This window comes from Manis pentadactyla, chromosome X (assembly GCF_030020395.1).
Source record: "Manis pentadactyla isolate mManPen7 chromosome X, mManPen7.hap1, whole genome shotgun sequence".
Lineage (NCBI taxonomy): Eukaryota > Metazoa > Chordata > Mammalia > Pholidota > Manidae > Manis > Manis pentadactyla.
Window position 1 is genome coordinate 14,052,312 of NC_080038.1, and position 26,706 is coordinate 14,079,017.

The 26,706-nt window shown below is 41.8% G+C and overlaps 1 protein-coding gene across 5 annotated transcripts in view; it reads right to left on the bottom strand.

Annotated features, from left to right (window-relative positions):
- Positions 1 to 26,706, bottom strand: part of ADGRG2 (adhesion G protein-coupled receptor G2) — a 119,417-nt gene that overhangs the window by 42,935 nt on the left and 49,776 nt on the right. For all 5 annotated transcript variants that reach the window (XM_057495949.1, XM_057495951.1, XM_057495950.1 and 2 more), the window contains one exon: positions 24,774 to 24,892. In XM_057495949.1, coding sequence (XP_057351932.1) covers positions 24,774 to 24,891 — 118 coding nt within the window. In that variant the 5' untranslated portion in view covers position 24,892. The remainder of the gene's footprint in view (positions 1 to 24,773; positions 24,893 to 26,706) is intronic.

The following is a 26,706-nucleotide window of genomic DNA, read 5'->3' on the forward strand; positions in this document are numbered from 1 at the left end:
CATATTTCCTTCAGAAATTCCATGAATTTTGGTTGCCAAAATGCCCTACAGAAAATGAACCAATTTATACTATCCTTTGCAGTGCATGAGAGTGTCATTTCCCCAAACTTTGATCCACATGGGTGTTATCTTAAAAAAAATTTTTTTTTAATTACAATGGAATGGTTATTACCATAGTGGTATCTTGAGATACAATTAAAAGTTTAGAATAAGTGTTTTTGGAAACTAAAATTGCACAGTGCAACATACCTGGTAGCCCCCGGGAGCCTATTTCCTGAGAATAAGGTACTGATTATTTTCTGGGATAATTAAAACAGAATTCTGCTTGAAAGCTGGACTGGATGAGTGCTCAAGCTCTGAATGACCCTGCAGCCAAGAAGACAAACTTTGATGCTCTAATTTAATTGGAGTTGCCTCTTCTTAGTCTCCATTCTTCAATATATCCCTCAGGCTACTTTAATACTCCACCAAACAAAGAGTCTGTTGCATTATTCTTGGGAGCATTATGGGGAAGTCAGTCATTCACACTTTAGTATGAAGTAATCCCAATTGACTAAATTCTGATCTTGTAGCAGAAACCTACCATATCAGTCCATGTTGAAAAGTACTGGGAAAAATCAATGTTCAATACGGGCTATTCTGAGAATGACATCAGTGTGGGCAGGTGAGGTGGAATGGGACAGGAATGTGGCACAGGCAGAGAATAGCAAAAAGGCACTAAGGAAGAGCTGGATACCAGGGAAGAGGGAGAGTGATACTGAAGGGTAACAGAGGCCAATACTGCCTCCTTTACAATTTTGCTTAGTGGCTGACCATAGTCACCAATGGTTTCAATCTCCTTCTCTGCTAAATCCTTTGACCAGAGCTGTATACCCACAGGGAAGGGAGCTGATTTTAGTTTTACCTCTTTCTTAGACATTAGAAGAAATGGACAACTCAAGAGTAATAGAAGAGCCAGAGTACAGAAGGAAGTGTCCTGGTCAGCCATTTCAGGGTAGACAAGTTTGATAGACATGGACTTACAATTAAGAGGTAAAACCTAATCAAAATGCAAACCAAGGGCTAGACCAGTCCAGCTCACAGGCAGAGCTGGCCTCTTTCATCATGGAGCCTACAGTGCTCACAGCAGAGATTTGATTGATGAAGGGAGAGAATCTGATAAATAAGCTCTAGAGTTTTTTTTGTTATTTTCTACTTTTTCTCTTTTGGCATTTTTTTTTTCTTCTAGGGGCCTGATTGTTCAGTGACTAAATTTTATTCGCATTTACTGTCTCTCTTTATGATGCTCCACATCACTCCTCCTGGTCCACCATGGAGACGTCCCCATAGGCCTTACATTTTCCTGAGTATCAGCCTGTTTCTCTTAGGGTCCCTCCTCACTCATTTCCCATTTGTTACAACCAGAGAGGTGGTTGTCACTTCCAGTGAGTCATTTATTTGAGCTCCAGGCCACTCTCAGGAGACAAAACATTTTCATTGTTAAAAAAGATGCACAATCCAAGAACCAAGATGGCGGCATGAGTAGAGCAGCGGAAATCTCCTCCCAAAACCATATATATTTTTGAAAATACAACAAATACAACTATTCCTAAAAGAGAGACCAGAAGACACAGGAAAACAGCCAGACTACATCTACACCTGCGAGAACCCAGCGCCTCGCAAAGGGGGTAAGATATAAGCTGCGGCCCGGCGGGACCCGAGCGCCCCTCACCCCAGCTCCTGGTGGGAGGAGAGGAGTTGGAGAGGGGAGGGAGAGGGAGCCCAGGACTACTAAACACCCAGCCCTAGCCATCCGCACTGGAGCGCAGACACACAGTGCGTGCATGGGGTGCTGGAAACTAGGGAAACAGGACAGTAAGACCTGTGAGCGGGTCCCTGCAGCTGGCGCACCTGGGACAAAGAAAAGTGAGTGCTTTTTGAAAGTCTTAAAGGAACAGGGACTCCACAGCTGGACGGAAGCGTCCCGGGACACTTAGCCCAGCAGCTGGGAATCCCAGGGAACCCCGGGTGCCCTAACCCCCTGGGCGGCAGCGCAGCTCAGAGGCTCCTCATGGCGATAAACAGCCTCCCGCCCATTTCCCTTCTGACACGGCTCCGCCATATTGGAGAAGCAGCCTGAGGCTGGCCACGCCCACAGCAACCGCGGAGCTCCACAGCGGCTGGGCAAGAATTAGAAATCCTGCCTGCACGCAGCTACCCAGCACAAGCCGCTAGGGGTCGCTGTTCTCCCAGGAGAGGAAGGCCACAAACCAGCAAGAAGGACTTTCTCTCTGCCAACACATGCGCCAGCTCCCCATGAATACCTCTATCGCCATGCAAAGGCAGAGGAATTCGATACAGACCAAGATCACAGAGGCGAACCCTGAGAAGGAGATAGACCTAACCAATCTCCCTGAAAAAGAATTAAAAATAAAGCTCATAACCATGCTGATGGAGCTGCAGAGAAATATGTAAGAGCTAAGGGATGATGTCTGGAAGGAGATTACAGAAATGAAACAATCTCTGGAAGGATTTATAAGCAAAATGGATAAGATGCAAGAGGTCATTGAAGGAATAGAAACCAGATAACAGGAACGCATAGAAGCTGATGCAGAGAGAGATAAAAGGACCTACAGGAATGAAACAATATTAAGAGAACTGTGTGACCAATCCAAAAGGAACAATACCCGCATTATAGGGGTACCAGAAGAAGAAGAGAGAGAAAAAGGGATAGAAAGTGTATTTGAAGAAATAATTGCTGAAAACGTCCCCAAACTGGGGAAGGAAATAATCGATCAGACCATGGAAGTACACAGAACCCCCAACAGAAGGGACCCAAGGAGGACAACACCAAGACACATAATAATTAAAATGACAAAGATCAAGGACAAGGACAGAGTTTTAAAGGCAGCTAGAGAGAGGAAAAAGGTCACCTACAAAGGAAAACCCATCAGGCTATCATCAAACTTCTCAACAGAAATCTTACAGGCCAGAAGAGAATGGCACGATATATTTAATGCAATGAAACAGAAGGGCCTTGAACCAAGAATACTGTATCCAGCATGATTATCATTTAAATATGAAGAAGGGATTAAACAATTCTCAGACAAGCAAAAGTTGAGGGAATTTGCCTCCCACAAACCACCTCTACAGGGTATTTTAGAGGGACTGCTCTAGATGAGAGCACTCCTAAGACTAAATAGATGTCATCAGAGAAAATAAAATCACAGCAAAGGAAACAGACCAACCAAATACTAACTAAAGGCCAAAAATAAAATCAACTACCCACAAAAGCAGTTAAAGGAAACAAAAAAGAGCACAGAATAAAACAACCAACATATAACGAACGGAGGAGGAGGAATAAAAAGGGAGAAAAATAAAGAATCACCAGACAGTGTTTAAAATAGCTCAATAAGCGAGTTAAGTTAGACAGTAAGATACTAAAGAAGCTAACCTTGAACCTTTGGTAACCACGAATCTAAAGCCTGCAATGGCAATAAGTACGTATCTTTCAATAATCACCCTAAATGTAAATGGACTGAATGCACCAATCAAAAGACACAGAGTAATAGAATGGATAAAAAAGCAAGACCCATCTCTATGCTGCTTACAAGAGACTCACCTCAAACCCAAAGACATGCACAGACTAAAAGCCAAGGGATGGAAAAAGATATTTCATGCAAACAACAGGGAGAAAAAAGCAGGTGTTGCAGTAGTATCAGACAAAATAGACCTCAAAACAAAGAAAGTAACAAAAGATAAAGGACATTACATAATGATAAAGGGCTCAGTCCAGCAAGAGGATATAACCATTATAAATATATATGCACCCAACACAGGAGCACCAACATATGTGAAACAAATACTAACAGAACTAAAGGAGGAAAGAGAATGCAATGCATTCATTTTAGGAGACTTCAACATGCCACTCACTCCAAAGGATAGATCCACTGGACAGAAACTAAGTAAGGACATAGAGGCACTGAACAACACACTAGAACAGATGGACCTAATAGACATATATAGAACTCTACATCCAAAAGCCACTATTTACAATAGCAAAGAAATGGAAGCAACCTAAGTGTCCATCAGTAGATGAATGAATAAAGAAGAGGTGGTACATATACACAATGGAATATTATTCAGTCATAAGAAGAAAACAAATCATACCATTTGCAACAACATGGATGGAGCTAGAGGGTATAAATAAGCCAGGCAGAGAAAGACAAACACCAAATGATTTCACTCATATGTGGAGTATAGGAACAAAGAAAGACTGAAGGAACAAAACAGCAGCAGAATCACAGAACCTAAGAATGGACTAACAGTTACCAAAGGGAAGGCACTGGGGAGAATAGGAGGGAAGGGAGGGATAAGGGTGGGGAAAAAGAAAGGGGGTATTATGACTAGCATGTATAATGTGGGGGGAGGCACAGGGAGGGCTGTGCAACACAGAGGAGACAAGTAGTGATTCTACAGCATCTTACTACGCTGATGGACAGTGACTGTAATGGGGTTTGTGGGGGGGGACTTGGTGAAGGGGGGACCCTAGTAAACATAATGTTCTTCATGTAATTGTAGATTAATGACAACAAAATTAAAAAATTAAAAAAAAAAGATGCACAAACAAAGGAAAAACATTTTAAAATTTCATATCTTCCTTTGGAAACCTATGAAGAGCAAATTTTAATGCATTATTCATTTATTGAAGTCTCAATTTAAGTCAATAAATAAAATTATTATAGTCTGTTTATAAAAGATACTCAGTGTGACTCCCCAGTGATTTTTCTAAACAAAGTCCATATATTCCAATTAGGATGAGCAGGAGTTTGGCATGCCTAATCTTAGACTGGAAGCCAAATAGAGGAACTGGAAACTCAATAAACTGGCTCCCTTCAATGGAGTCTCTTTCCCTATGTCGCCTCCCTGGTACTTCCTCTCAAAGTTATTGCCATCACCTCCCAAACTCTAATCCCACCCGGCCAAGTGTAGTCTGAGCACTGCCATCTGAAGGCCTTACTGTCATTGCCTTTCCAACTCCAAATATCCAAGAACTTATCCCTTGTCACTGCACGTCATTTCCATACCTGACCAGTTCTTGAATTGGTAGTATTGCTGGTAACACCAGCCAAATTAATTTAAGCTCAAACCTCAGTGTGTTAGTTTCCTGTTGCTGCTATAACAAATTACCATGAACATAGTGGTTTAAAACAACACAAATTTGTTATGTTAGAGTTCTGGAGGTCAGAAGTCGAGTGTGGGTCTCACCAGACTAAAATCAATGTGTTCAGGCTACAATTCTTTTTCAGAGGCTCTAGGGGAGAATCTGTGTCCTGCTTATTTGGATAATTACAGAATTCAGTTCTTTGCAGTTTTAGGACCAAGGTCCTTATTTTCTGGCTGGCTGAAAATTGAGGGCTGTTCCCAGATTCTAGCAGCCATCTTCTTGATGCCACATTTCTTGGTTCATGCCTCATTCCTCCATCTTCAAAGCTAGCAACAGGGAGATGGGCTGGGAGCATCCTTTTCGTGCTGCATCCCTCTGATTCACTCTCCTGCCTTCCTTTTCTACTTTTAAGAACTCACATGATTAGACTGATCCCACCCAGGTAATCCACAATAATCTTCCCATATCATGGTCCTTAACTCTAATCAGATCTGCAAAATCCCTCTTGCCATGTAAGATAACATACTTACAGGTTCCAGGCATTAGGATGTGGACATCTTTGGAGAGCCAGTATTCTTCCTAACATACTCAGAAAACTTCAATTTTTTAAAATTATGAAGAATATGAATTGCAAGGAACCACCCTTTATGAAAAAGAATCCCACAGAGGTTAAGTGAAGGGCCCAGAAACCCAGAGTTAGTTTCAGCAGTAGAGCTAAGTCTATAAATCAAATGCTCACTCTCTGGCCATTGCTCCTGACTCCTCCCATTCCCTACCTCCCATCTCCATATCTAGTCATCCTTCCCATGCATTCTTTTCACTGTAACATGGGGCGCTACAAGGATTAAAGAGAGATGATGTACGTGGTAACAGCAATAGCAAACATCAGTGGATGCTTCCTGTGAGCCAGGCTTAACACACTCGAGCTTCATACACATTTATTATTTAATATGCTAACAATTCCATAAGATATGTGAATTCATTAGTATCAGCCTTTTTCAGTGCTTTAGAAACAGGCTGGGCCAAGTTAAGTGACTTGTTCAGGGTCCCACCAGTAATTCATTGTGAGCTGGGATTTGAACCCAAGCAGCCTGACTTCAAAGCCTACCTTCTGAGCCTCTGCTTTGCCCTATTTCCAATGACAAACTCTGTGGACCACACTCGAGTATATAAATATAGGGTATTGTTATTAATATTCCGTAGTCTCTCTCTCATCTGTTCCTTCTTCCACGCCCACTGCTCCCTTCTAAGCCAAGGCCTTGATTCCCTCATACATGAGTGAAATATTAGAACCCCAGAATCTTCTAATTAGAAGGGATCATTAACATTCTGTGCATCAAATTTTTCCCCAATGCAGTGAGCCATTTCCCCCAAATGCACACCACTGGCTCACAACCCCATTTTAGCTCCCAGCCAAGTTCTATCTTGCCACACAGTGGGAATCACACTGAAGTTTTTGAAAAGTTTGGAATACTTAGCAACATTTTAAAATAAGGAGATTTCAAATAAAACTCCAAATTTTCACCCTTCCAAAATTGGAAGTTTTAGAAGATGACCCGTAATGTCAGTTCTCTGGCCCTCTAAAGCACACCCAGGTTGCAGCAATCAATGTAGGTGGCTCTTTCCTCTTTAAAGTTTATTCATTGACTAAAATATTCACTTGACATTTGGACATACACTATTGGGCACTCTTTCACTATGTCTTGTTTTCCCAACTAGATGCTAAGGTGCTTGGTGCTTTATTTATTATCCTCCAGGAGTCCACTCTAGTGCCTTGTATCTGGTAGATGTTCAAAAATATTTTTGGGTTGACTGATGACATCATTAAGGAGTCTCTAGCAGTCAGAGATCAGTAAGGAACCCATGACAGGTAGTTCAAGAGCAGGAATTTAACACAAATATTGCAAGGGGTCAGGTTCCTGTGAGCAGCGGGGTAAAGATGGTGAATGGATCTGAGAGCAATGAGGCAGAGTCCATAAAAGAAAGACTTGTGAATACTTCTTAGACAGCAATTATTCAGAATCTGGTTTGCAGTAGTAGTTACAACTGCCTATCACAATAGATAGATTGCTTACTATCAGGCCTTACAAATGTATGCAAAAAGGCCATTCAAATACATGTCACAAATAACATAAAAAACTCTGCCATCAATCCTGAGCCTTCATTGCCTACAGCAATGACCTCAGTAATATACCATTTATTGACTTTGCCTCTTTTCCTAATGCCCTCTCCCTCCTCTCTCACTTCTGATTCCTGGGATCACTTCCCAAACAAACTACCTGCACCTAAGTCATGCAAGGTCATGTCTGAGTTTTTCTGAAGTTTTCATTTTTCTTCCCACTATTTGATACTGTGGGGGATATAAAGATTTAAAATGGGAGACGGTTGGTTGTCTTAAGCCCATGACTGGTAATACTAGTAATTATTTACTTCCAACACATTCTCCTCCAAGTTGGATGGGAAAGATAAGGCTTAATCTTCTAGGAATGGATCTAAAAAGGATATGAATCAGCCCCTTGTGTGAATATTTTAGACCCAACTGAAACTTGTAATCTGGTGACAGTCCTCCTTTGGATTGACTTACTGTTCCACAGACAGATGATTCAAAACAAGGTGCCACATCTAGGCACTCTTGGGTGGGAACCCCAAACAAAGCAACATTATTTTGTTATTATATTGGCTCTTCAGGGTTTGGGACAACAGACACTCTTCCAAGAATTGTATTTTCAGATTTTACCACATAACCAAAAAAATTAATGAAAACAATTCTATTTTGGCACAGCCAAAAAGTGTTTACTTAGCTGTGCGTTCCTCACATCACATTGCTCAATAAATACCCTGACATAACATTTTTATTAAGTGATTAAAAGTGACATCATTAAAGAAAACTTTAGCTCCTAGCTGATGGAATTTCCCAAAGTGCAAGTGGTCAGCAGTTCTAGGTGGGCCTTGGCCAAAATAGGAAGAGGGTGAAATGTGTTCTTGATCCCCCACACCCCTTAGTTCTTGCTATTTTGCCTCCCTCACACAGTACCACTCACCCATCCCCCTTGCCCCTTGACCCCTCTAGAATTGATCTTGGCTCTCTCAGGGGTTTATGGACCATCCCATTCCCAAGGGTCTGGGAGATGAGCTTTGGAGTGTTTGTAAGTTCCTTAAAATAAAATGCAAATTAGTGAATGTATTCATATATATTTCCTCCTGGGAAGAGTAGAATGCCAAAGGGGAATCTGTTTTAAATTAATGGCCATTTATATAGCATTACTGTGACCAAGCACTTCATAAATATTAAGTCATTTAGTCCTCATAACAACCATATGAGACAAGTTATCCCCATTTTACAGATGGGGAAACTGAGGCTCAGGGAGGTCAAACAATGAGCCCAAGAGTACTTGTAAAAGGGTGGACCCAGGATATGTGCCTAGGCTCTCCAGTACCACTATACTGGGCTGCTTCTCACCTTGGCTGTGGTCCAAAAGAGCAGAGAGCCACTGAACTATTGGCTGTCTACCCTGCTCCACCAGGAGAGATGTGCACTTTAGGAAGGATAACAGCCTTGAAATAAACTATTTCTGACAAGTGGAGGATATTAGGGCATCATCGCCCATTCCCAGGGCCCCTGAAGTTAGAGACATAGACAGCAATCTAGGCTGCTGGTCAAGGCCAGTGCAGATAATGAAGTATTCTGATCATGCTTTCCATTTTAAAATGCCAGCTGCCATTTGTGTTCACTTTCTGAAGGCTGGTAGCTTCTGGGGTCATTTCAATCTGCTATGTAAATGTTGCTTAGTGCTTCAGGGGGCAGGGAGGGAGGGAGGCTGACTGGCCTTTATTGATCACTTACTACACTGGCATTAGACCTGTGCTTCTTTACGGAGTTTCCCCACACAGATGACCCTCTACCAGACCCTGTCTCCTCCTACTCTCCCCTTACTCAGCTATACTGGCATCCCTGCTGTTTGTTCAATACATCGGGCTGTATTCCCACCTCAGGAGCTTTGCACTTACTGCTCCCTCTGCCTGGGACACTTTTCCTCCAAAAGCCCCTTGCTTTACCTTGGCACCTCCTTCCAATTTTGCTTAAAAATCACTTTTTCTGAGAGGCTGATCCAGATTACTCTATTTAAAATCTCAACACTTTCTCCTTCTGCCTGACCCCTTCCATCCCCTTACCCACAGCACTACTTGCCATCTAATGTATATATATATATATTTATATATGTGTAGACACACATACACACACACAGCCCTTAGAGGGGGTGTCTCCTGACATTTTGTGCCCTAGACCCCTCACTTGCCTCATCCTTGTCCCAGCCCTGTGTGATACATGATAATTTTGCCTCCAAGAACCAATTTTCACTCCCATGGGGGCAATTTTGTCCCCGTAGAGTATACATGCTCCAGGGTTATCTCAGTTCCTTCCCAGAGATACAGCTCAAGGAAAGCAACATTTGCTTGGGTGTCCCTCTCCTCCCTGATTCCCACTAGAGTCTACAATGATTCTATGAGTCAGTTGACATGCTCTTTCACACCAAAGCACTTGTGGTTATGAGTTAGCAAGAGTTTCTGGTGGTGGAGTTTAAGGGCAGAAGCACCTGGAAAGGTGGGGGTGGGGGCACTAGTGGCTAGGGTACAGAGAGTTTTCCAGTCTCCCTCAGATCATGCCACTCTGCCAGCTCATAGTTGGGCAGTCACCCCTTGGCCCTTCTCTAAGGTTTCCTGAGAGGCACAGAGCCTAAGGTAAGGACTCAGGAGCAAAATGAGCTCCCCACTGTCCTCTCTCTCCAGACCCTGACACAGAACAATATTGTTTTTACAGCTATGAAATAAGTGAGGAGGGTGATCTGAAGTGGGATGGCCAGAGAAGAGGCTCCTGCAGTACACTAAGGAAGACACAGTGAGAACCCATGCCTGGGAAGCTGGCATGAAAAGAGATACTTCTAAGGTAAGGCAAGATTTGGTGTGGGGGGGTCACTGGGATGTGGGGATGAGGGAGAAGCAGGGGTCAGCCAGCCAACAGTTAACCCACCGAACCCCAGCATCCCATGTGACACTGCCCTGAACCCCTCAAGTGTGGTGGGCAGGTCATGAACCTAGACTGAAACCCAGACCGCCTAGGTCCAAATCCACCACTTGTTTTGTACACCTTTGGTAATCTGCCACCATGTAACTTTGGACAACTTAACCCACCTGTACTTCAATTCCCCACTTGGAAAATAGAGATGAAGATAACCATAAGAGGACATACTTCATGGGCACTACTATTACAGCACTGAGAAGAACACAGAGTAAATGCCGTTCGTGTCGGCAGTTAATACAGTGGTGCCCTCTCTATTCCTCACTTACCTGGTGACTTTTCTAAAAATGATTCCTGCCTCTACTGAACAAGACTTCCACTTCAGTTTCTTTTCCTCTATATTATTTGCTCCCGATGTTCAAAACACCTTTGGGAATCACTTTGGAAACAGGTGAGGAAAGAGACAGAAGTCAAAGGGTTTCAGGAGATCTGGTGACCATAATTTATATTTCATTAAGTTCTTGTACAAAGTCAAGACCCAGCAAAATTTTAGGGAAAGAGTGGAAGGCACAGCCAGTCATGATGTTATCAGGTGGTCCTCTAGTGGGATGTGCAGTCTCCCTAGGGTCATAGGCTGGCTTCTAAAAATTAACATTAGTTTCTTTTCTGATTATAATAATAATGTGGGTTTATATGGAGAAAATTCTAAAGCAAAAAAAAGGATAAAGAAAAACTTAAAACTGAAAAATTTATCTGACTACTCAAAGATAATGTCACCTGGCTTTCAGAACATCTTTAGGCCAGTTGCAGAATAAAACAACTAGTCTCGGGAAATGTTCACATCATGTTTTATTTAGAAGAATTAACAGACACAAAACTGAGCTCATTAGCTTTCTAGTATGTGTGGGGACTTTGTGATGCGGCATCATGACTAGGCTGAGCTAAATTTCCCGGGATGCCATTGCTGTATGTTTCTGGGTAGTGTGGGACACAAGAGAGTTTCTTGTGGCAGAAGTGGGCAAAAGTGGAGCAGCAGCCACTTTACAGGCCCCACATGTTGGCAGTTATTAGCTGCCTCACCTCATTAATATGAGGGACTGCCAGCCTGCAACTGCTCCACCATCCCCTGGATCCTCCTTTAGCTTCTCCAACTCCTGGGCCAGGTATGTATGCAATTTTGTGCTGGAGGATTCAGCTTCTGCAGTACATCCACACCACCAAGGTCACAGGTAACAAGAACTGACGTGGGTTTCAGTTTGTTTTGTGGCTACAATTCATGTTTGTGGGTTCCAGCTTGTTTTTGCACTCCCCCATCTTATATCCATCCTCCCGTCCCTACTACCTACCCGTCAGAGATGTCAAGTTCCAGCATAGCATTGGATGTGAAGACAACAGCTTTATAGCTCCCACAGTTGTATAAGGTGAAATCTCTGATAAATTCCGGTGTGTGTGTGTGTGTGTGTGTGTGTGTGTGTGTGTGTGTGTCCGTGTGCCTAGGGAAATTCCAGTGTGTGTGTGTGTGTGTGTGTGTGTGTGTGTCTCTGTGTCCGTGTCCCTAGGTATTCTCCTTCTGTGATTGAACCTTGACTTATACAATATGAAATAGAAAAAATCTGAAGCAATTAGAACAAATGGTCTATAGCTGCACTTCTCAATGTAGTAGCCACTAGGCACATGTAGCTATTTAAATTTAATTAAATTAAAGTTAAATAAAATGTAAAATTCATTTCCTCAGTCATGTTTCAAGTGCCCAATAGCCAGCCACATGTAGGTGGTAGCTATGGTATTGGGCAGTAGAGATATAGAACACATCCATTACTACAAAATTTTATTAGACTGTAAAGGTCTCTAATGATAATGGCTAGTATTTACTGAGTTCTTATAATGTGTCAGATGCATTACAGGCATCTGTTTTACATGCATTAACTCATTTAATCTACATACTCTAGGAGAGATGTACTGCTACTTTACAGATAAGGAAACTGAAGCACAATAATTGAATAATACCTTGTTACAGTTAGACTTAATAAATGACAGGGGTAAGATTTAACCCCAGGAAGTCCAGAGCCTATAGTCTTTAACTTCTGCTATCCTGTGAAGGTCCCAGTGGCCTGGGTTGGCAAAAAAGGAGTGGGTGGCTCTGGTAGAACCTCTTACCCTCATATGACTTTCTCCTGATTAGACAATGAGCATCTCAGTAGTGACCATGATGGACTCCTCCAGATTTCTGAGATTGTATGAACCTCGGTTCATGCTTACCTCACCCCACCACACCTTCCAATGGCAGAATGAGATGTACCAACAATCCTAGTGAGAAGGGTCATAGTCAGATGTATTGGTTAAGGTTAGGCAAGCCACTGCAACAAATAAACCCTCAGGGATTTAAAAAATCTCAGGGATTTAAAAAAATACAGAAGTTTATTTTCTATATGTAAAGTCCAATCAGCAGCCTAGGGGCCAAGGGTCGGGGCACAGAGTAAGGGGCACCTGCTCTATGCAGTCATTCAGGGACCCTGGTCGGCAGAGGCACTGCCTTCTCCAGCATGAAAATTCCAGGTTTGCTCTGGAGAGTAACATCCAGCAGGCAAACAGGGAAGGAGGGAGAATGAGGGGATCAGGTGGAAGATTTTTAATGGCTAGGCCTGGAAGTAGCAAACATCACTTCTGCCCACATCCCCTGGCCAGAACTCAGTCACATGGATACTTCTAATTGCAAGGACAGCTGGGAAATGTAGTCTGGCTGTGTACTGAGGAAGAAAAAATAAAAGTATGGTGAGCCGCTAGCCAGTCTGCCATAGCAGATTTAATATGAGTGCTGTGGCATAACTAATACCCATGAAATTAATGATGGGTCAAAATTAATGCTAAAGTCCCCCTGCCTCGCCACCATTTTCTCTCTTGTTCTTTATCATAATATTGACAAAGTCAAAAGTCAAAATATGAATCAGAGGAGGAAGAATCCTTGCCACTTTAAGGATGTATATGAATCCCACCTTCTTTGTGACTCATCTCCCAGGTTTACTCTCAGCGAACATCCATATAATGGTTTTTTCATGGCCCTCAAGAGTAGGACTCCCATGTGACAAACCAGCTCTCTGTAAACAGCTACATACTAGTAAAAGCCACTAAGAAAGGCTGGAATTGTGGGTATTCCTGCTGCATACTACTTAGTTGGAAAAGTTGTATGTTTTAGTTGCCTCTGTTTTGAAGCTGTGTAAACCTTAAACCTTTGCTGTAGCATTTCTGGGTAAAGACCCTTAGCAGGCCTTTTGGCCTTTGTGTGTTAGTGACTCCTATTCTAATGCCTTCTCCTTAATATTGTGTTTAGCTTGTCATGAGCTTTAAAAGTCTGATTTGGGATTCCTCACTTTTAATAATATGTAACTCTTGACTTTGTGATCTTCTCCGTATGAAGAAAATGCCCATGTCCATTTTTTCCAATGGATGAATGAGCATGCCTCCTTCACCCTGCTTTAAATGTTATTAAGTGACTGGGCTCTTTAAGGAGACTTAACTTGGCTTCAAATCCGGGCTCTGCATTGAGTAAGTTTCTAACATTTCTCTGCTTGTATTTCTTCATCTGTAAAATGGGGGTGATTACTTTGGATGAAATTAGATTACATTTATAAAGTATTTTATCACTGTTCCAACAGTAAGTGGTAATTATTATGCATTCCGACTAGATGATTCTGTGTCCTTGTATAAAGGTTACTTTATAAAATAAACTGGGAATTTTTTTTATTAATGCAAACACTGTATCAGTAATTTGTAGAGGAGCATTTTAAAAATCACGAAGATGGCTTCTTTCCTAGATTTGCATGTATGTGATTTCCATTCTAACTACAAAATATTCTTATCTATTCACTAATGCTGGATTAGTGAAAATATCTATTACAATACTGTGTTTGTCTAATTCAAGTTTCCATAGCTCAGGATCACAGGAAGACATGTCCTAGAAGGACCCGGGTGGGGGTGGGATCAGGGTGGGGTTTCATCTCTTTGCATTACACATCAGGAAACTGAAGTTCACAGAAATCTATTTCAGAGGTAAAGGAGACTTGAAGATGACCTAGTAAAATACTGTAAATCTAGAAAACTGGCCAAGGTAGTCACTTAGACTATATTTCATTATTTCAAAAATTGCTTATTTACTCACAATAGGCTACATGAGAAAATTAGAGTGTGACATTTACTTTGTTTGAAATTATATCTATACTGGTTTTTCTATTGCTGATCACAAACACTGGATATGGTTAGTTATATATATATCTTCACTGACCAAAAAATGGGGGAAAATATTTACTTAACTCATATGAAAGATAGCATCCTTTATGACTTGGAACTCACTGGAAGAAAAGAATTACAAAGTAAGTCGTAAGTAGGGAAAACACTAGATACCAAACCAGTCCAGTCCCCACAGTCTTCAAATGAGGAAACAAGCTCAGGAATATGAAGGGGCTTGCCCAGAGTTTATTCATTTATTCCAATTTTTGAAGGCCTGCTCTATGTGAGGCACTGGGGTTACAGCAGGGAATAAACAAAGCCCTGGCCTCAAACAGAGTTTTAGTGATATTACTCTGAAAATATCCTAACTGAAAATTCTTCACCAATTCAGACTCTTCCCCTCCTACCGGTACACCAAACCTCAAAATCTGTTAGATTCTACTGTGAATCCAAATCAGTGCAATAACAAATCATATGTTATATTAGGAGCAAGACAAAGAAAGTCTATATAGTTGAAACACAACACAGCTATGTGTTCAGTTCTTGTTTATTGAGTTAATCAGATAATTCTAAGCAATTGTACTTTAGTCACCAAAGCAAGACTATTGCCTGTTTTACCATTTTATATTTTCATTTCTGTCTTTTAAATTAACAAAATTCTGTACTACACTAAATACTATACCGATGAGAGAAGCTTTTACTTTATTCTCTGTGCATCCTAAAAGAAAAAAAGAGAAAAGGCTATAGGTCAAAAAGGATACTGATACTAAAAATCAGCGTTATAATTTCCACGGACATCACTGCAAAAGCATCCTCAATTTATCTTGATGGCTTTTTATGGCACTATGATCTTATGAACACAAGACTACTTGCCAAGATCAGTGTGTTTCTTGTTATTTCCTTGAAGTAAGATGTACCTGCATCAAGGTATATTTCAACAGCATGTTCTCTTGGAACAACTTACTCCCTAATAGATTAAATCAGCAGAGCTATTGCTTTTATTCCTCACATCTCTCTTCATCTTTATCCAGTCCTTCAGGGGTACAAATCTACCCCAGGATGAATGAATATGGCAAAGTCATATGAAAATCATTTTCAACTGCCTCAAGGACTAAACACTGAGGAAGTGGTTTAGGACACAAGTTCTAAAATCCCACCACCTCCCCTTTCCAGCTGTGTGAACTCGGATGCAACTCACATCATCCAAGCCTCAGTTCCCTCATTTAGGAAATGAGGGATTGACACCCGATTGTAGCTATTGTTAGGATTCACTGAGGTTAATACATGAAGCCCTTATAACAACATGACACATAGTAAACCTTTGTAAAGTTAACTCTTATATGTGTTAAAATGCTTTCAGGGGCAAGGCACAGAACACCCAATTAAAAGTACCATATACATTAAGGACATTTGTTCAGCCCACTTAACAAGAAATCCCAAAACAAACAGTTCTAAGATTGGTCCTGCAGCTCAAGGAGAGCAACAAAGACCCAGGCCCTTTCCATCCTTCTGTTCTTTTATCCTCAGGGTACCATTAACTCAGGGACTCAACATCTTCAAAACTCAGTGATTATTTGCATTTTCCACTTGCAGTTGCTAGCTACTCTCCATGTTTTTAACATGGGTACCACTGTTTCAGGCATCCCAGACACAAAAATGTCCAAATACAGCACCATCCAACAGAACTTTCAGCAATGATGTCCAGTACAGCAACCACTAGCCCTGTGTGACTCCTGAGCACTTGAAATGCGGCTGGTGCTACTGAGGAACTGAATTTTAATTTCATTTAATTTTAATTAATTTTAATTTACATAGCCATATGTGCCTAGTGGCTATCATATTGTACAGCATGAGCCCAGAGGAAGAAAGAGGAACTGTTTTTCCTTGATTCTCATCTTAAGAGCGGGTAAATTTTTCCTCCATGTAACCCAGCAGATTTTCCCATGCATCTTACTGATCAAAAGTAGGTCACATGCCTACACCTAACTCAAACACTGGCAAGGAACAGCATTTCCATAGTTGCATTTCCATAGTTGGCTTACAGTCATCTGGATTTCCTCCTGAGTCATGTGGAAAGGAGTAAGCACCCTTTGAAGCCAGGGCATTGCCAGCAAATAAAAAGCAAGGAATGGTTGTCATATAAATGGTCAGTGCAATGTGGTGTACCACCTCCAATCCATTTAGACTGGGGTCCATAAACTACAGCCCATTGGCCAAATCCCACCAGCTGTGTTGGCAAATTAAGTTTTATTGGTACAAAGCCATGCCTGTTTATTTATATATTGTCTATGGCTGCTTTCAAGCTATACCAGCAGAGTTGAGTAGCTGCCACGGAGATCATATGGTCAACAAAGCAAAAATATTTATTATCTAGCTCTTCAAAGAAAAGGTTTGCCAATCCATGGTCAAGAAGGACACTCCTTATGATTAAAGTCTCCATTGTTAAAGATCTTGCTAAAACGTACTTGTATGGCGAAAAGCAAGCACTTTGTGCGGACTGGAGTAAAGGAGAGCTGCTTGCAGGACCTTGATAATGTTTCTTACTGGGTAACCTACAAAGTTACTCCACTGCTTTGAGCTTCATTCTTCTCATAAGCAAAGTGGGGATAATACAAATTTCTCTGCCTACCTCATGTGGACACGGTGAGGTGATTGATGTATGTCAAGGTGCTTCGGAAACCTTGAAGACCTACAGAAATGTTCAGCTGGGTTGCTGCTGCTGCTGTTTAATATTCAATATTATGAGCTATTGCTCCTAGAGACACTGGGACTTTTCCATGAAGCAAGGCAAGAACAGCACTGGCAACTGGGAGGTTTACCAGTCACCAAAAGCCACTTCTGAAGCTTTTGTCAATTTAGAAATCAAGAGATTCACTGGTTTCATTGTAACTTTAACAGCCTTTGAAATCATCTCATGCAAAAAGAAATATAGTTTGAAAAAATACGACTTCTACTAAACTGTTTCCAATTAGGAACTTTGAATAGGAGAGCAGCCTTAAAATGGGATTGCAGAGATGGGTGGTTCTCAGCTCAAGGAAGATCCCAAGGATCCCATCCCCAGTATCCCAGGACAACAAATGAGGAATCTGCAGACTGTCCCTACTGTGTAATTAAACTCACAGAATGTCAGAATGTAAAGGACTCCTAATAGGCAATCCACCTGAGCCCTTCATCATATGGAGGAGACGAAATGTGCTCTTCAAGGGTAATTCTAGCCAATGTAGAGCCACTTCACTGAAGTCTATGTAGAAGTTTAGAGGAGCAATATGTGTTGTATCAGAACTCACTGAGTTCAGATGAGGATAATGTTAGTGATGCTGAGGGGAGAGGCCCACGTTTTAGAGTATCTCTAGACTTTGGAGTCACCAATCAAAACCAACCAACCAACCAGAGCTCATTGAGCATGTATTTTATGCTAGACACTATGGAGGATACAGAGAGGAAAAAGATGTCACCCCTTAAAAAGGGAGGATCTGACTACATATTTCTTCGAACCTGAAATGGTAAAACAAGGAGGAGCAGCAGAATTTAGGATATGATAATGGCCTTCAGCAATTCCTACCAAGTGTCCTAACACCATAAGTGTTCAATATGGATTTGTTTTAGAGTTGGCTTAAAATGTATGGATATAATTTAGATGTACAAACAATAGCAGCACTAAATAAAGTTTTAAAATCCCTGAGCCTCCTCTGATGTTTCAGGTGGCTCCATCTCATTTTGGAGCCTCCATTCCAGAGGTACAGGAAAAGGATCCTTAAACCTGATGATTAAAAGTAGCTCCCTCTTTTGCTCTAAAATGGTCTCGCGTTAACTCAATGTCCTTAGGATAAATGCATACTCTTTCTTTTCCCTCCTTCTCCTTCTGTTAGTCAAGATGGCTTTCAGGTTGGGAGTGGGGTACTGGTGTCACTTTGGCAGCAGGGAGAAGGGGCCTGGATCTCTGAGCACAGCCCATGCTGAGCCCTGGGTTCTCCATGGCCTCTCCAGAGATCTCCCTCACCCTGTGGAGTTCTTGGGCATCCAGCTGGCACCCACTGCTGAAGGCTTGGTCCATGGTCTACTCTCTCAGAATCACATCCAAGCCTAGGTCCCCTTTTGCTGACCTAGGTCCCCTCAGCTCTCACCGCTGAGTGTCTGTCAGTTCCTCCATCTGGCTCCTGATCTAAGTTGTCCACACCATTGTCTCTGCAGCCCTGTCCCTGGCTCACAACACAGCTTCCTATTAAAAACATGAGGGCAAACTAGAATCCCCACTCTGCCACACAAGAGACAAGAAAGACTAGACAGGACACCATCTTCAGCCTTCTCTCTATATAAATACACTATGCCACCATTTCTAATCTTTACCATTGCCCTGTGTTGATATACAAGAACCCTGTGAGGAGTTCTCTCCAGGAGTTCTAAGTGGAAAGTGGGACACAATGTCCTCTGCTTTCAGTTTCCCTTCCAACCTATTTGGAATCTCTGTCATTCCTTGTCACCACTTCTATTCACCAGGGAAAGCATCAGGGCCTGCTACAGGTAGCCCCATGCCTGTGTGTGGGGAGTGGGATTTGAGGAAGTTGTGAGATTGGCTTAGAATCAGTCAGATCACCATGGTATTTATGATTTCATTTTTATAGATAGGGAACTGAGAGAGAAGCAGACCAGCACTGGGTTTGGTATTGGAGGGCAGGGTCAAACAAGACAGGTCCCCAGACTTTCAGGAGCATATAGTCTACCTCCTGCAGCTCTAACATGTGCTGCACAAGGGAAGACTTGGGTGGACAAAGCATTGAGAGGGTAGAGAATAAGACTGAGGCCACGGAGAAGGAGAATTACGGAGGAAACTGCCACTGGAAATGCCTGAAGCATAGGAAGATCTAGGCCCAGCCCAGAGAGAGTAAGTTGGGGAGTACAGCTTATGAAATCACCGAACTAGCTCAAATGCGTAATTGCTTCCAAATGGGGGGAAGACAACTCTGCAAGTAAAATTACAACCTTCTTCCACTATTATGTCATCTTACCCTCTGGAAAAAGTTGTACCTAAAAGATGACCTCCTTCAAAGACAAAAGAAAAAAAAGAAAAAAGGCATTGGCAAGGGACCCAGGAGAGCTAGAGGCTAGAGGTATTACCTACCAAAGCTCATTTGGGCTTCTGGTAGACCAAGAATGACTCCGTCAAACATCACCAAATTGCATAACTAAGTGATAAGGTCTAAGGATTCTCTCTGTTGGCCAGTGGCCTAATGAGAGCATGCCAGACCTAGCTCCTCTTGTCAAGAGCTACTGAGTCATCTCTCAGGCTTCCAGGGTGAAGCTACTGTGTTTGCAGTCCAGATCCCCCAGAGCCAGGGGGAATGGCTGTTCTCGGCGGCCAACAGCTCCCTCTCCATCTTCTCCCCATGCCTCAGGGACCCATTCATTTGGTCTTCAGACACTTACTGGGCAGCCTGGTATAGTATGAACAGTACAGGCTACAGATTTTGATGGGGAATCCTCTGAGCTGTGTGATTCCAGGCAAATGACTTACTCTGTTTGATACTCAGTTTCTTCATCCGCAAACTGAGACTAAAATTATCTACCATGAAGAGTTTGTGGAGGTTAAATGAGATGATGTACATAAAGCACCTAGAAGGGCCTGGCCCAGAGCAGGCCCTCAGTACTCATTAGTCTTCCTTTCATGGTTTTCCACCCACCTTGCCAAACCTGAATTCTCCTCTCACCTGGCACGACAATGCACTGAAAGAACTCAGGAGGCAAGGGAAGGATATAATGACATGTTACAAAGCGACAAGCACAAAAACATACGGAGAAAGAGAAAAGAGAACTGGGAGAGAGATGTAATTGTTTTGAAGTGTTCAGGGCCGGTTTTATAGAGGTGGTAATATTTGGCTGGACCTTGGAAGATGAGTGTGGTTCCGAACGGGGATGACTCCAGGAAGCAGGAGGAGGGAATAGAGAAGTAGGACAGGGAAAGAAATAAAGCCAATAATGGTACCAGGTTACTACCATGGGCAACTGGGGCACAATTCAACAATCTATAGGTGTGTAGAACACACCTCAGTGCTGTCCCACCAAGAGACAAGGATGCTGGCATGAGTAAATACCAACTCCCATCCCTCACTGTTTGGAGGTGTTAACTCCCTGGCTCTTCTGGTTTGTTCCATGCATAGACCAAACGTGGTCCCATGAGCACAGAGCACCCCCCACAGAGGATCACCCACAGGTGACCTCTGGAGTGGGCCAAGGGTATCTGGGCAGGGCAACAATAGCATCTGCTACAGGTGCCTTAGCATTTAACTAGATTAATACACATATTTGGCCAAAGGCCATATGTTAGAGGCCTATAGCACTGAACCACAGTTTAGGATTTAGGTACAGTTTGTATTGTTCTCATGTGTCATGGTGATGTCCCTCCAAGTGGAGTGTAAACTCCCTGGAGTCAGAGATGATGTTCTCTCAGCAGCTAGTAATGCTGGGTACACAGCAGGCACTCATTACCGCACAACTGAGTATCCTATGTAGAAATAGCAGGTCAGTCCCCTTGGCCTTCATCAAGGACCAGACCTAAGTCATCCTGACTGAAGAGAACCTATTTCAGTCCAAAGTTGTTCACAGAGATGGTGCCTGTGAGCCATCTGGATGATCTGATCCGACATTCAGTAGTGCTCACAATTATGGATTCCACCATTACTTTTAATCTATAGATGCACAACCATCAAGCTACTGAGCCTAGCATAGCAGAGAGGTTAAGAATGCTGAAAGTCAGAAAGGTATAGTGGTTAAACATACACTTTGGATCAGAAGGCCTGAATTTGAATTGCAGCTCTGCAACTCAAACATTTAACCTAGGGCAAGTTGCTTACCTTCTCTGTGCCTCAGTTTCCTCATCTGTAAAATGGAGCTAATAATAGTGCCTACTTCAAAGGGCTATTGAGTGAGCTTCAAATGAGGTAGCCTTTTGTAAGGGCTCAGATGGTAAGTCTATCAAAGTGATTATTAAAAAACATGAATACTCTTAATGGGAGTTCTGAAAGACAATAGTGAAATCCTATTTAGCTTTTTCCAGATCTCAAAACACTATTCAGAAAGATTTTACAGACAAAATGTTATATGTCAATTATATGTCAATAAAGCTGGAAAAAAAAGGAAAAACCTTTGTCTTCACAGGTTTTTAAAAAATATATATTGAGCCTTACAAGAGCCCCTTAAGGGAGCTCATGCTCATACCCATTTTGAAGAAGAGGAAATAGAGGCTCATACTGGTGTAGGGCAAATCAAGACCACACACACAGCAGGTGGCAGGCATGGGGAGGGCTCTCACCCAAGATCTGGTCACCTTTCTACTCTTACCATGCTGCCAGCAGTAACGCTTTAGCCAATTCTTTAAGACAATGGTTCTACACTTGGGCATGCATCAGCATCACCTGGCAGGCTGATTAACACAGACTGCTGGGTCCCACCCTCAGAGTTTCTGATTCCACAGGTCTTGGGGGCCCTGAGAATCCGTATGTCTAAAAAGCTCCTAGGTGATGCTGATGCTCCTTGTCTGGTGCCCACACTTGAGGACCACTGCTTTAAGAAATCAGTTCCTCAGAGAGCCATAGCAAGAAATACATGCCTTAAGCATCCCCTCTGGTTTTCCTTACTCAGGTTTATTTCAGAGCCATGCACTTTTCTGTTTACCTGCCCCATTTGCATCATTTTTAAATATACTTTTTCAAAAAAAGATTTATTTCTACCAAGGAACTTTCCTCTTGATGACTTTTTTTTCTCCTCGTGTTCTACTTTCCTTCCTCATCTACAGCTGTGGTGGAAAAGCACTGAAACATGAGCCCAAAGATCTAGTATCTAGTCTGGCTCTGCCACTTCCTAACCAATAACATCTCTGAGGACATTTACTCATCAGTAAAGTAGGGGCATTTGATTTATGCCCTGCCAATCCCACAGTGATGTTTTAATGCCCCAAGGTGATGATATGCAAGCATTGTCTATATGAATCACGTGGCCACACAGAATCTGTATCCCATGACATGTATCTGGAGTTTCTCTCCCTACTTATGTTTTCTGCCCATTGTGTAGGCCGTGGTTCTCAAAGGGTAGTCTGAACCAGTCACATCCAACATCACCTGGGAACTTGTTAGAAATGTCAGTTCTCAGGTCCCACCCCCAGCCTACAAAATCAAAAACTCGGGAAAGGACCCAGAAATTTGTGTTTTAACAAGCCCTCCAGGTCATTCTAATGCACGCTCAAGTTTGAGAACTCTGGTTTTGTGGTTACGAACACAAAATTCAGAGCAGGGTACAAATCCCAGATGGGTCACTTCCTGAGCAAGTTACTTATCTCTCTGAGCCCCAGTTTCTTGATCTGGAAAACAGGCTAAGACTAGAATCTCTCCCTTATAGATTTGGTTGAGAAGCTTAAGAGAGTGATTGTATGTAAAGAGCCCTGGGACCTGGCCATTATAGCAGTCAATACACAATTAGCTCTTACCATTTCTTTTTGTAAAGTATTGTGGCTTCTTGACATGCCCCACTGCCTACTTTTTGAAATATTGTCAGTTGTTTTTTAGCTTGTTAGGAAGTTTTCCATTTAGTTTTTAGCATGTGTGTGTGTGTGTATGTATGTTGTCCATGTTTGTTTACATGTTGTTGGCTGCTAGTAGATATTTGCTTTATCCAACAAAGATTGATTGGTCCTGCCACTCTCTTCTGAATAAGAAAGGTATTTCTCTGTATACTCTTAATAATGTCTTCCTAAACAACATTGCTAGTGAGGATTCTTGACATGTGCATAGCACTGTATTCTTTTGGCAGTTGTACCTACAGATACTGCAGCCCCAGGTTTTCTGACCGTTTTTACTGCCTTCCTCAAGTATTTTTTCTCCTTGTCTTTTGAGCTTCTAAAGATACTCTCTTTTCTGAAAACTGTGCTGTGTCATTCGCTGATTCTCCACCTCCCTTAAATTTTCATGCAGAAATGCCTTCAAGAGAATACTTTTAAAACAAATAAACACCAGAAAGACACTCACATATAAGGCCAATTGATTTTTGGCAGTGCCAAGACCATGAAATGGGGAAAGGCCAGTTTTTTCAACAAATGGTGCTAGGAGCAACTGGATACCCACATGCTAAAGAATCAAGTGGGACCCTAACCTTATACCATATACAGAAATGAACTTAAAATGGATCGAAGGACCTACAAGTAAGAGCTAAAACTATAAAACTCTTAGCAGAAAACAGAGGGGAAAATCTTCTTGACATCGGATTTGGCAATGATTTATTGGATATGACAGCAAAAGCACAAGCAACAAAGTGAAAATAGATAAACTAGACTTCATCAAAATTAAAAACTTTTGTGCATCAAAGGACACTGTTAAGAGAATGAAAAGGCAACCCACAGATAGGGAGAAAATATGTGTAAACCATATATCTGATAAGAGATTAGCATCCAAAATATATAAAGACCTCCTAAAACTCAACCAAAAAACCCAAACACCCCAATTCAAAAATGAGTCAAAGATTTGAAAAGACATGTCTCCAAGAAAGATATACAAATGGCTAATAAGCACATGAGAAGATGCTAAACATCACTAATCATTAAGGAAATGCAAATCAAAACCACAATAAGATGCCATTTCAATCCATTGTCAAAATAATAGAAAATAACAAGTGTTTGTAAGGATATAGAGAAGCTGGAATCCTTGCACCTTGCTGGTAGATATGTAAAGTGGTGCAGCCACTACAGGAAACAGTTTGATAGATCCTCAAAGAATTAAACATAGAATTACCACATGACTCAGCAATTGCACTATAAGTATATATACCCAAAAAAATTGAAAGCAGGAGCTTATACTTATATACCAATATTCACAGTAGCATTATTTACGGGAGCCAAAAGGTAGAAATAACCCAAAGATCCATCAGTGAATCAGTGATGAATGGATTAAAAAATGTGATATGTACATACAATGGAGAATGACTCAACCTTAAAAAGGAATGAAATTCTGATACATGCCACAACATGGATGAACCTCGGAAACATTATACTAAGTGAAATAAGCCAGACACAGAAGGACAAATATTATATGACTCCACTTACATGAAGTACCTACAATGGCAAATACATGAAGACAGAAAGAAGAGAGGTTACCTGGGATTAGAGGGGTGGTGGAATGCAGAGTTACTGTTTAATGGGTACACAGTTTCTATTTGACATGATGAAAATTCCCTGAAAATGCATTGAGGTGATGGTTGCACAAAACTGTGAACAGATTTAATGCCACTGAATGGTTAAAAGGGCACATTTTATGTTATGTTTTTACCAAAGTAAAAAAAAAATCCTATATAAATGCACAGACACAGATTAAAAAAAAAAAAAAAGAAGGAAAACAGGTTCCTTACCTTCCAGGGATGTAACTAGAACGACATGAAGACAAATGATGACAAGGAATACCTTGAATGTCAGTAAAAGTTCTTCATGTCTACCAACATGGCCACACTCTCCACCAGAGAAAAACATTCTGGAAAAAAATAAGAGGAAAATATATTATTAAAGCTTACTATCGTAATCATGACACAGCAATACCCAAAAGGTCAGTTCTTCAACTAAGGCAACCTGCAATCCTGCTTCCTTTAAATTACTGTGGTTCCAGAGAATTGGCAACACCGAGTGGGCATGGGCTACAAAAAGCAAAACCCATGTTTATTATGGGAATACCACCCAGAGAGAAATTATGTTAAAGTGATAAGCAAGTAGTCCAAGTATGAATTTATGGAAAACATCGATATAGGCAAAATATCAAGAGAAGAAATAAAAACACAAAACACTGTATATATAATTATTACCACTATATAAAGGCTAGTTAAGAACTATGCTAAGAATCAGAAGAGGTCACAAAATCTTACAAATAATCTATCCCTACTCATGTCATACTGTAAAAGGAGGGGTACACTGCATGTCCTCTTTATTACATATTAATTCATTGTCACTGCTTGCATTTTTAGTAGTCAGAAGGGCAGTTAACATTTTTTTTAAAGCAAAGTTTATATCAAAACAATTCAAAAGCTTCATTTACCATTAATTTACTCATTCATTCAACAAATACTTATTCAGGGCCAGTATAAACTAGATGAGATGTGAGGGTTGGATAGGAGTTAACCAGATGAAATAAATGTTGGGGAAGTGAGGCAGGGGCTGGAGGGAGTTTGGCAACAGAGAGAATTGCAAATACTAAGATTATGTCCGTTCCTCTCACAGTGGAAGAGTTGGCTGTGAAAGCCCCATGACAGCAGCAGAGGTTGGCATGGGATGTTGAGGGAGGACGAAAGCAGCCAGGAAATCACAACCCACCCACAGGCTCAGGCACAAGCAGGGGGCAAGTGACAGGCCACTGAGCAGCCCACCTCTATGCGGCCACAGGGGAAATGGCCAGGACAGACAAGGCTGTGTGTTCTCAGCTGGCAGAGCTCCTGGGCACAGGGCACCCATGAACCTAGCCATCACTGCAGCTTCCGCCAACCCGAGAGTGTGCATGCACATTGGGTGGTGAAGACTAAAGAGCATGAGTTCAAAGGTCCCGGCTCTGCCACACAGTGCCTGAATGACTTTGGACAAGTTATTTCCAATGGCCAAGATTCCCCCTCTAGCAAACTGTGCTAACAGCACAGCCTGATAGTGTTGCTATGCTGGGTAAACATGGTGGAGACTCTGGAGAATGCTAGCTGTACTTTTCACTCATTCACTCAACCAATACCTGTTCCGCACCTGCTATGTGCAGGGTAAGATAGTGCAGGGATTATGGGGATGCAGGCATGGAAAGGTGGGGATAAATCATGATTTCTCAGTCTCAAGGAAAAGCCGGCAATCTTTAAGGATCCTGTAATTTCATAGCCATCACCAGTACCCCGGGGGAGTGATTCCTTCCTTGGATATGGCACAACAGTACCTTAGACGAGAAGGTGAATCCTTCTTCCGAACAGGGCTTAGATTTTTTTGACCAATAAATTGTATTATATATTAATAATATACTTATTAATAAATTGTGAAATGCCTCTGGTTTGTCCCTCCTCTTCAGTACTTTTATCTTCTCTCTGTTCATAATGGCATATGATCGACTCTCCCAAATGAGTCACTCAAACAAAAACGTTAACATAGCTGAGCAAAGATATAGCAGTGTCTCTCCGGAGGGAAATTTAACTGTCTACTACAGCTACACACAACAATATTGATGAATCTCAGAAATATAATGTTAGACAAAGGCTCTGGACATAAAAAAATGCATATTGTACATAATTCCATTCATATGAGCGACAAGAGCAGGCAAAACTAATTGAT